The following is an 11771-nucleotide window of genomic DNA, read 5'->3' on the forward strand; positions in this document are numbered from 1 at the left end:
ATGTGGGCCGACCTTTAAAGCGCAGTTAGTCAACGACGTAGCGTAAACGTAGGTTGACGTACGTAGGAGCATATCAAATTGAAAGCGCAGTTAGTCAACGACGTAGCGTAAGCGTATGTTGACGTACGTAGCAACATATCAAATTTACTGTTGATAGAGAGAGAGAAGCAACGGCACTGTCACCGCCATGCGGTGGTGAGTTTTCGTTAACACGCGAATTCCATAAGGTAGATCGTGTCTGCGTCAACCTACGTCTACACTACGTCGTTGACTGTTTGAGCTTTTAGCGAGAGTTTATTTGTGTTAATTCTCACATTTCACTCGCAACTGCTTTCATTTGCGAGCATTTGTTCCATTGGGTATACTTTCAGTCATATGATTGTGACAAATAATATGAACGGAAAACAGTAAACAACTCAAAAAATAACAAATCTCGTAGAAAAATCTGTAGTAGTTTTGAGAAGCAGCAGGTGCACGCGACAATCTTTGTTGACGGTTTTTGTTACTCCCACTTGTGGAAGCCGCCAGATTATATACTTCCCATTGCCCTTCAGCTGTTTGCTTCATAATAAAAAAAAAATTTACCGCGCTCGAGAATGTCAAGGTAACGTTTTTTTTTGTAGTTTGCAACCCTCCCAATCCCTTGCGTCACGCTCAAATCGTCAGATTATTGAATTGCAGACTTTTCAGCATGTAATTAATTAACCCACCATTTCTTAATCTGATGCGCCTACCATTTTTTTTTTACTTTTCTGATGAGCTGTCCTATGCGCGCGGCTCAACACAGATGGCTTAGATTTGGCAGAGGTACTCAACAGGATGCACTGTATCCCCCATATGTTAATCTGACGCGCTCGAGTAAATCCCCGAATCCCCTCTTGAGCTCTCCTACTCTATTCTATCGCATTTGTGCTTAAATTATATATGAAATTCAATATTAAATTTTTAAGACAATGACGGCTAAACTCGATTTTTAACGTGAAGGTGAATGTTAAAATAAGTTGGGTGAAATTTTAACTGCGGAAATTAGTCAAAAAGTGAAATAAAGACTGAATAAAGTTATCTATTAAATATTAAATTTACAATTAAAAAGTAATTGAAACAAAGAAAAAAATTAAAATGTTTCCACTAATTATCACAGCCGGGGCTAACGATGGGATCACTTGGTATGATAAAAATATCTAAAGCCCTATAACTAACAGTAGCTTAATGCTACTTTCAAAAGAAAAATGGGTAAAGAAAAAGTAGAAAATTGCTACTTAACCTAAAATGTATGCCGAAACTTTCTATCTTCCTACGCCTACGGCATATTCATTGGACTCCTCTCTGCGCCACCACCACCACAACCCAGAGTATTATTTTGATTACCGCCACTTTGATGTCTCGTACCTGGACTACTTACAGCTGGACTCGGCTCACGCTTTATATTGGCCAAAGCAGCTGCTGTGCTATCTTCGCCGACATTTGAAGCTGCAGCTGCAGTTGTTGGTGTAGTCGCTGCTGCAGGCGCCACGGGAGCGGGAGGGAAATTTAAAGCAGCAACTGCCGCCGCTGCATTTGTAGCATCTAATGCATTTTGCAATTGTTGTTGCTGCTGCTGCTGATGTTGTGCCGCAGCAGCAGCTGCAGCCGCTAAGTGAAATTGATTCGGCAGAAACATATAGGCTGAACTCAGTTGGGCCGCTGCTGCCATTTGCGCTTCTGTGTCCAAAGCAGATATGTTGGCGCTTGTTGTTGGGGTAGAAGCTGCTGCGGCGCTGTGATTTAGTTGAAATGGCGCGCTGATTGTCGGAGTAGCAGGTGAGGTGGGTGTGCTGCTGGCGCCGCCAGCGCTTATTGGTGTTACAGCGGTGGCTACAGGTGGTGACGCGTTCGCCGCTTTGGTGGCACGTTTGCGGCGCGCCTCCGATTCGCAGGGTGAAGGTGCGCCAGGGTGGCGATATGAGACATGCTGTAGGATGAGAAAGGACAGAAATGAATAAAAGAAATATAGCAGCATTTGCGTGGCTTACATACCTTGCGCAAGGCATCCTTGCTGCGCGACACGTGCGAGCAAACATTGCAAGCATAGCTGAAAGCAGAAACAAATACTTCGTTTTAAGATTACAAATATAAAAAAAGTCGCCATCTATGTAGTACTCACCGCACATTCTGGTGTGTCTCCAGATGCACGCGCAAATTGTATTGATTACTAAGCTGCTTGTGACAGATGAAGCAGGTGGCGTAGAGCTTTGAGTTTGACGGTGGTTTCGGCTGTGGGCTCGCGTTTGGCGTGCTCGATAAATTCGCCGCGCCACTCGGTGGCTTCTCTGTCAATGCCGACAGCAGACTACCATCGCCATGCGTGTTGGCCTTATTCTCATTGCTATCAGCAGCTGTTGAAGTTGTTGCTGCAGCGGCGCTACGACTACAACTTGCAAATTGATCTATTTGTTGCTGCAGTTTTGCCACCTGATCGTCAGCGCTCAAGTAAGACAACGCATGTGTGTGTTGATGATGCTGATGCAATTGACTCTGTGTGGAGGCGGTTGCTGGCGACGAAGAGATGGACCACGGCATATTGGTGCTACTTAATTGGGGCGATGGCAAGTTAGGCGTATAATTGGCACCCAGGGACGTCTTTACGCTCAGTGCTGGTGCTTGGAGGTGACTCTGTAAATGTTGCTGTTGTTGCGGTGATTGTCGATGCTGCTGTAGCGCAGTTGAGCCGCTCTCGCCGCTCAACGGTGTCTTGCGTAAATTCTCTACTATCCTATCTATACGTTTAATGTCTTTTTGTTGTTGTATTATCGTCGGCTGGCTATGCGCCAACGTATGCTGACCATGCGTTTGTGGCGATGGTGACTGGTGGTGCTGATGATGCTGGGTGTAGTGCAGAAGCGACGTTTGCGGCTTCGTGGCGGAAACACTCACTTGTCGTTGCCTATCTCCCAGGCAGAAACGCTTCGCAGTGCCATAGCCGTCGCCGCCGCCGCCGCCATCGTCGATGACTCCTGCCGTACTTAATTGGGTTGCCGCTGCGTAATCTTCAGTACCACTAAATGTAGGCAAAATGTCCTTAGGCGGGATACCCAACGCGTCTTGGTACAAGCTATTGCATTGCTGCTGGTATTTGGCCAACAGTTCGCTGGTCTTATTGAGCGCCGTTTGAGAAAAGTTCAGCGGCTGTGGCAGCAAGTTCGGATAAAATTGCAGCGACTTTAGGAAGAAACTTTCCAGCGGTGTGGGCAGCTTGCTGCCGAGTAGCGGTGTGTTGAAAGCGCTTGGCATTGACGCAGCAGAGAGCAGCGGTAGCTGTGCGCTTGGCGGTGGCACGGTGCAGGCCAGAGGTGGTGCCATGGAAGTGGATGTAGGCGGTGGGGTAGGTGGTGTAGCCGGTGAATCTGATTCTTCTTTATGCAAAGAGTCTAAAAAATCTTGCGTCGGCTGCTGTGGCGCTGGCGGTGCAGTGGCAGCGCGTCTACTAGATTTCTGTAACTTGGGGAGAAATATTACAAGTTACACTTAAGAGCTAGATTAAACATTTGAATGGAAGCGCTCACTCACATTATTCTGCACATCTGCAAGTCCTTTAATGCCCAAAGTCTCGGCCAGACTGAGCAGCATTGGTATTTGCTCTTCGAAGACATTCACCTCACCGGAGTACATGAAAGTTAGCAGCGCCACAATGGCGGCGAATGTAGCACCTGGTATGATTATGATTGGATGGTTGGTGGTGTCCAAGGTGCGAAAGAGCTCCAAGAAGAAGGTGCTGTTAAAAACAAGAACAATTAGCGATACGAAGGATTTATTAAGAAATTTTGCACCTGCACGCGCTGAGCACAACTCGGTGTGCACGCAGCGTACGTCCCTCTGCTGATATAGTGACATCGGTGAGGTGAGATTGATCTAATAGCACTGGCAATGTGCTCAAAAGACTCGTCTGTAAGAAAGTATAAATACGTCCAGTTGTTATTTTATTCTTTTATGCTGATTTTTTTCAAGCAAAATGTATTAGAGAAATTTCTATTTTATATAAGATAAGATAAGTCTTCACTGCCAAGGAACGCTACCCTTAGTCTACAAAAGCTCCAAAGACATACTCAACTTTCGGGCTGTAGACCATTTACTAAAATTCTTTTACGGAATCTCCAAGCAAACCGTAATGCGTAGTGGGAATTAAGACTCGATCACTCCAACACTTTCACTGCTCGATTTTTTTTAGATCTCAAACAACACAACGACGTCTCTCTTGAAAAGGATTTTCCACCCGAATCGATTTTAGGATCTATCGGGGATATAATTCGAGTTTCATCATCAAGACAACTTACTATATAGCCACGGCCAAAGATCTAAAAATGGGCATTCGAGCTGTCAGTCAATCTCGATTTTAGGCTGCCAACACAAGCCGCCTTTGTATCGATGAATGAAGCTCTGTATTGAATCTCTAAACCTGCCTTCAGTAGATAAGCATCTTGTCTGATAGTCTCGTGACCATTGCATCATTGGAGTGCTCAAACGCTTCTTCGGAAACGAATTCTTAAATGAATAGTGTCTAAATTTGCTACCCACACGGTGCGCAAGCCAGGTGATAGATACATACACGGCAATAAATAGCGTTGTATCTGAAAGTACAGTTGTATCTGAAAGGCTAATAAAATAGCGCCTTCCGTATTTCAAATACTAGTTTTTAGTCATTCAAATATCTAAATATTCGCGCTATGTGAGCCTGAAAAGAGGACATACTGGCAGGCAAGAATGCATCTCGAAAATTCTATCAGAAAATAAGGCAGAAATGAAATGACTAGCTCCTGCAAAGACGAATATGGAAATCTGGCATCAGATGTCCAAAGTAAATGTTGTATGGCGAAACAGGTAGAGCGTTTGATGAGGAAGAACCCGAACCAATGTATATAGACGCCCCTTCGGCCAAGGCAAGGTGAGAACAGCAAAATGCGGTTTACAAACAATAAAACTTCTGGAGCAGCTAGTTTACCGGCTTTGCTGTTCGAGGGCGACGGCTAAGTTCTGGTAGAGAGCATGTACCAGCTCCTAAGCCTGCACGATAATTGGAATATCAGTGTACTTTTCCCAATCCACGCGAAGAGAGATACCGCCGTTTGTGTCAAGTATCACAGAATAAGCCTTCTTCATATTTCTTATAAAGTCCTGTCGGCGATACTGTGTAAAAGATTGAAGCTATTTACGAACCAACTGAGTGTGGCTTCAGACCTGATAAGTCCACCATCGAGCAGATTTCTACAGTTCGCTAAATTCTGGCCAAAAAACACTCGATGTGCAAATCGACATGTCCCATCTTTTTGTCGATTATATTGAGACGTTGAGTACAACATTCAGTTCCGTTCAAATCGGGCACGACCTTTCCCTACTGTTTGAAACCAAACGAGTTTTTAGACAAGGCGATTCACTCTCGTGCGACTTTTTTCAATCTGATTCTGGAGAGCATAATGAGGGCTGCCAATTTAAATCGCAGGGGCATCATATACAGTAAAAATCTAGTACTTCTGGCGTATTCAGATGATAGCGATATCGTCGGCAAGTTTGGATAACGAAGCGAAAGCGGTTAGTTTGGCGCTGAAAGAGGACAAGATAAAGTACCTCATGGCAACACATAAAGAGTCCACGCGCTTAGGGACACACGACTCTGTATGCAGTTATAACAGTGAAGTAGACTTTGTCTACCAAGGTTCCAGTATAAACATCACCAACACCGTCAGCCGGCAAATCAATCGAAGAATAACTCTTGTAAACCCTCTCACGACGCAAAAAATCACGCTCTACAAGTGTCTCATCATGACCGCAGAAACATGGACGATGTCAAACAAAGGTGAGAAGGCTTTGGGTACTTTCTAGAGAGCTATTTTACGCAATATCTACGACCCTGTTCGCTTGGGCGACGGGTACCGTAGAAGATGGAATGACGAACTGTATGAGCTTTTTAGCGACATGGACATAGTTAAGCGCTTAAAAATTGAACATGCCCTGGCTTTGCCATGTTGTACGCGTGGATGACGAGGTTCCGGTGAAAACATCTTTCGACTGGGTGCCCTTGGGTGGACAACGAAAGCAAGGGTGACCGCGAACATAAGAAGAACCTGTCTGCGCTCGGTATGTGCAACTGGCGCGAATTCGCAAAGGGGAGAAGCAATTGGCGAAGTTTTTTGATCGCGGCGCAAACAAGAAGAAGAGTCTGATATAAATTTCATTTCGTACAGTTTTTGAAATCTATTTTATGCTTTTATGAATAAGACCAAAGACTTTAGCCAACAATATGGCTACGAAAACGTAATCACTTCGAAAGTGGCTCCCATAACGCAGATTAAGTGATATTCGTCAATGTTTTTTGGCTTCCTATTTTTCAATGACTGTTCCATTGACTGGATGCTACAGACATACCTTACAAATAGCAACAATAAAAACAGACAATAATTTGTATTTCCACATACAATAAAAACAAAACACACTGTGTCTTACAGTACTGGTCAGTCAACCTAAAATTAGGTACTCATGCGCTAAATGTGGCCTCTCATGTACATATGTTTGAGTAGACCAGGAAAATTTAGTCATTGGTGACATTTTTATTTTTAAAAGTTCATTCGAAAGTATACTAGGTATGCATGTGGAAACACTTCCAAATTCCCATACGCACTCGTACATACACAACTACAGTGAAAGCAAGTGAAAGCATCTTCTCAGCAACTTTCCAAAAAATTGAATGTTTCGAGCAATTTGCCAAAATCCAAAGAATTTTTCTTTGCTGCTTTCTTAAAAGTATGTACATACATATATACATGTGGATTTGAATATATCGAATGTGTCATTGGCGGCAGTAGATGCACATAGCATGACACAGCGCTGTGTGGCGTATTTCAATGAGCCGTTGGTTCTACTTTTGACATTTCGTTTGTTTTGTTGCGCCAATGTTGTTGTTGTAATTAATGTATGGGATTTATTTTTTTTTTTTGAAGTCAGCGCAGCCTGTCAGTTAGTTGCTATTGCCAATATCTCTTCCGGACCCCAGTGCATTTGGCGGCAATGTGAATTTGCTTGCTAAGCGGAAAAGTGCAAGGAATGTTTTATTGACAGCAGGCCGCGTGAAACCAAAAATTTGTTTCAACTTTTTTTCCAAGAAAATGCTGGGACATGTCTAGAAAAAGTCACAAAATTTGTGGTTATTTTAGTTTTAAGAAACTATTTCGGGCGAAATTTTTCCTGGGATTCAAGGAACATTTTTGATCGTGTAGAGATGATGAAGGTATACAAGTATCTATGCAGATCTTACTTTGATAACGAACTGCTCTTCGAGTGCTGGAGGTACTCGAGGACTAATGGCTCGAAAGAGATAAAATATGGGTCTACATGATTCCCGAACTGCATATTTTTCAATCGTTGTTTCAAACTCAACTTACAGTAGACGTAAGAAGGGAGGCCACAGTATAAGGATACTCTTTTTAAATTAATTAAGAAAACACTGAAAAATCAGGACACTTATACGTCGCGACTTTAAAAAAATATTCAGCGGACGATTTTCTTAAAATCGGTACTGTCCCGCCAAAATCGGTACGAATGGTCACCGTATCTATAGTACTTCCGGCATTCGCTTATAAGTGAGGCGCGAAGAGCTGTTTAGGCTCAGAGGCTTGTTGTAAATTTCCAGCACAAGAAAAAATTTTCTTTCTGTTGGAAATTTTTCTTGAACCACTATATTTTATAATATATAATAATCGCATACGAATATCGATCCGTTTAGGACTGTTCGTACGTGCTCGAAAATTTCAAGCGAAAAAGTACTCGACAAGAATCGTAAATGGCTATCATAAAGGACTTTTTAGCCGGTTTTTCTTCGAGAAAATATCCAGCTACGAGCTCGTTTACGGTGATTTTGCTGGCTGGGAAGGAACTATTTTGTTCAAGATCTTACCAAATAGTAATTGCGATCCCCACCGAGTCCTAACTTATCCCAAATAGTCAGAAGTCGTTCTCGCACATACATTTGTATAATATCTTCAGTACTCTGGGCTAATTGTGACTATTTCTGACAACTTCGGACTCATACGGGATCGCAACTAATAATTAAACAAATATCTGTGATCGTTATTTTCACATTTAAATTTTTTGAGGCATGTACATTTCTGGAAAAAATAGAGTTAGCTCCTAAAACTCTTAACTTATAAGCAGCTTACCTTTCGATTTTTACGTCATAGCTTATGCACCCACAGCAATGGGCAATCATCTCCAAATGCTTAGCGAACTTTGGACATAGCGGTATCTGCCTCGCTGGTTGAGGGATAGTGGACTCGAGGTCAACCCCACCAAGACCGAAATGTTGCTATTCACGAAGAAATATAAGACACTCTTTTAATGGGGCTTACACTCTCCAACGATGTTAAATACCTCGGTTTAGTTATTGACAGAAATTTTAACTGGAAACGGAATCTTACGGAGCGATCCAGGAAAGCCATAAACGCCCTCTACGCCTGCAGAGTAGCGGTGGATGTACACGGCGTTTGTCCATCCCACCCATTTCTATAGGATTTCCATATGATGGCTGCTTCTAGAGCAGTCCAACCAAGTTAAGCACAGGAGCCCAGCCCTCTACCCCCAATAAGGCACTAAAAACTATATTAAACTTTTTTTTTTCCTACCGACGTTTCCACCAGAATTCCATCCAGAAGGGACGGGGTAAACTGCTTGGACTTACATTCTACCACCTTCTTTACGGATTAAGGTTGGTAACGGAATTTACTCTAAAAATTCCTCACCAAACCTCATCATGTGGCTCCCTGGCCACTGCAGCGGTTTCAAGGCCGAGTTAACAGATACAAAGGAGGCCGCCCTATGGCTCATTGAATTAGCCAACTAAAGTTGAGCGAAGGAACCAACATAATTCCTTACTAATTATATCTGGCCAAGCATCAATGATAAAGGATCTAGGTTAGGCTATCAGGCTGCCTCTGCAGAAACACACCGACTTAGACATGACTAATCTGTCCTTTGTGTTGCCCTTAAGAGGGGAGAGGGAATAGGGCGCAGGGGTTGGAAAAGAGGGCCGGGGATTTGGAAAGGGAGGGAATGTAAGGAAGAATGACGACACCTATAGCTTCTTGTATGAGAAACGTTCCGTGCTCGCGATGAAGCTCTTCAAGCGACTGATGTTCATTCCCGAAAGCTAATCAGGAAAAAAATGCGACCCAAGGTGCTTAAACCTTAAAGCGCAGTTACCCACGGACGTAAAAACGGAGAACGTGTCAACTGGTAGTGTTAGTCCCGGGATCAAGGCCTTTTTAAGGTCCCGAAAATCCCGGGATTATTCGCCGAGATAACGACACCCCTAAAACCCGGGATCGGAAAAAGCTGAAAAATTAACATCCCTATTGTCAACTGGCATGATCATGGAATCTGTGTGTTGACGAAAACTCACCAAAGCATGACCGTGACGTTGATGTTGCTTCTCTCTCTCTCTATCAACAGCAAATTTGATGTTTGTGCGCTCTTCTATGGTACGCTACGTACACGTTCATGGGTAACCGTGCAGAGCAGCAGGTTACCACTGAACACTCCCACCAATAGCGAGAGGTGTATCTTGCTTAGCCACAAGAGCTCTCCAGACCGCCTCCGACATACAGGCGGCCACCTTGCTACCTTGCGTTCCAGTGTCTTCGCCCAGCGCTCGCTGAGATGACTAAATGCCCATCGGTCCAGAAACAAATCGCACGAAAATAAGCTTGATAGCGAAGTAATCCGATGCGGTCGATAAGGAAGTCAGCCACTCTTTCACCGTTCTCGAACACAACGTCAATCAGCCAAGTGCCTTGATAGCTGCTTGGCTGTCGGAATAGATATTCACCTCTTTAAAAGGTGTTACACTAGAAGCAACTAATCTTTTTTCCTCTTTTTTTACGGTCACCTCTTTTTGGCAGATGCTCCATTGATCCGGTAACCCAAATTTCATGCTGATGGAGAGTTCTTCGCAGAAGACACCTCCACCTACCTGCCCATTCCATCGTGAATAAGTTTACAGGACTACGATTCCAGACACTGTACCCTTTCCAGTGCTGTCTCGCTGGAATGTGATTGGTGAAAGGTCTATTCGGACCCAGAACCGGTGTGTAGTGGTCGGTCCGAATCGTAGGAACCCGAGAAAGGATCTAAAACTCTCATACAAATTGTTCACCCCATCATCAGCGCGGTTGTCGGTATCATTACAGGACACTGCTTAATTGGAACGCATGGTAAGTAATTAGGTTACCCCGCAATGTTTACCTGATGTCGACTCTATGGACATCCACGACCTTCAACGCTACGTTATGGCAACAGAGGGGTTTAACCATACAGGAAACTATGTAAGTGAAAGGAACAAGAGCCCACAAGGTTGCCTCTACGCTGGACTGTACGCAGTGGCAACCACCGTAACCTAAGCTATTATATGTATTACCAAATTTTTTTTAATTATTTAAATAATTGTATGTTTATTTTTGTTTACCTGATGATTATGCCAACGCAAACAAAATTGCTGTTGATGTTCATGCTGCTGCTGTTGTTCTTGATGATGTTGCTGCAACTGCTGATGCTGTTGTAATTGTTGTTGCTGTTGACGTATAGCAGCTGCAGTTGCATTGACATTTTCCATAATCCAAATAAAATGCACACAAATTCGTTTCAACACATAAAAAATATTTAGATATTTTTCAAAACGAAGTTCAACTTTTGTTTATTTAGTTAATATTTATATTAATTTTCAGTTTCTAATTATGCACTTTGGTCATATGAAATATTGCGCTAAGTTTGCGCCAAATGAATTTCCTAGTTAATTTCGCACTTTTCTTCCTTAAACTTTGCGTTTAATACACAGAAAATATTTATTGCTAAAAATGTAAACAAAATCAGTGGACACAGGCAATTTGTAAAAGCAATCATTTCACACCTCAGACCATACATTTGCATGATAATAAGTATGAATGTTTGTATGTATTTAATAAAATATTTTTATTTTTTTTCTATTTCACTCAATGTTTTTGTGGTCATAAGCAAAACAATACATTTGGCACCTCACAGCGCTCACGAGCGCATCACAAACGCTTTGCCCCAACACAACGTAATCATCACTAGCAAACACAATTTAATAATCATCATAATCATAACGTCATGCACATCATCGTCGCCTTGCTGCCTGTCGACATTGTCAACGTTTCGTCTTCGTCTAAAAGTTTGCCCTCCATTGGCGTTCACCAACTGCAACCAACAGCAGCCATTCAATGGCCTGAGTGCCAGTGCGATACGACACTGATGGCTCATCACAGTCAGATGAAAATGTGCGGTCGCGGCGCTTTGTCTCGTGGGATTTGAGTTTCCACGAACATGTGCGAATATTTGTTTGTATGTATTGTATATATGTAGTAGAGCCAAATTTACCGTAAGCAAAACAAAATCAAAATAAATAAATGCAGTGCTTGGCCGGCATATAGTAGTACGCCACCACTCATTCCTGGTAATTTTTATACACACTTTCGCTACGAAAGTTGTATTGCATTTTAATTGTTGTATTTGTTTTGATTGCTGGTTTGCTTGTTTGCTTTGACGTTTTTATTGTTGTAATTTGGGGACACTTGTTTCGAAAACAAACCATGTAGAATGTAAACAAAAATAAACAAATCTTTAAGGCGGCTGTTGAATGATTTGCAAAAGTGGTAGAGGGGGGACCAATGAGTGAACTGGTGTTGTAGAAGAGCCTCAGAGTGGAAATGAGAAATTTTTAGTGGTGTAGAGATTAA

General features: G+C 42.8%; 1 protein-coding gene across 1 annotated transcript; it reads right to left on the reverse strand.

The window, feature by feature from the left end:
- Nucleotides 1-1300: 1300 nt before the first annotated feature.
- Nucleotides 1301-10630, reverse strand: LOC118739854 (protein tramtrack, beta isoform-like). The gene is made up of 6 exons (XM_036471350.1): nt 10484-10630; nt 3807-3922; nt 3547-3751; nt 2144-3477; nt 2017-2071; nt 1301-1951 (listed from the first exon to the last, which is right to left on the reverse strand). Exons 1-6 carry the CDS (start codon nt 10628-10630, stop codon nt 1301-1303), a joined length of 2508 nt encoding a protein of 835 aa, XP_036327243.1.
- Between the last annotated feature and the right edge of the window lie 1141 nt (nt 10631-11771).

This window comes from Rhagoletis pomonella, unplaced genomic scaffold, assembly GCF_013731165.1.
Source record: "Rhagoletis pomonella isolate Grant_MI unplaced genomic scaffold, Rhpom_1.0 Rhpom_scaffold_00005, whole genome shotgun sequence".
Lineage (NCBI taxonomy): Eukaryota > Metazoa > Arthropoda > Insecta > Diptera > Tephritidae > Rhagoletis > Rhagoletis pomonella.

Coding starts and splice junctions, on each gene's coding strand:
- LOC118739854 (XM_036471350.1), bottom strand. CDS start 10,630: ATGGAAAATGTCAATGCAACTGCAGCTGCTATACGTCAACAGCAACAA. Junction 2,072..2,143: donor GAGACACACCAGAATGTGCG/GTGAGTACTACA, acceptor TTCTGCTTTCAG/CTATGCTTGCAATGTTTGCT. Junction 1,952..2,016: donor GCAAGGATGCCTTGCGCAAG/GTATGTAAGCCA, acceptor CTCATCCTACAG/CATGTCTCATATCGCCACCC.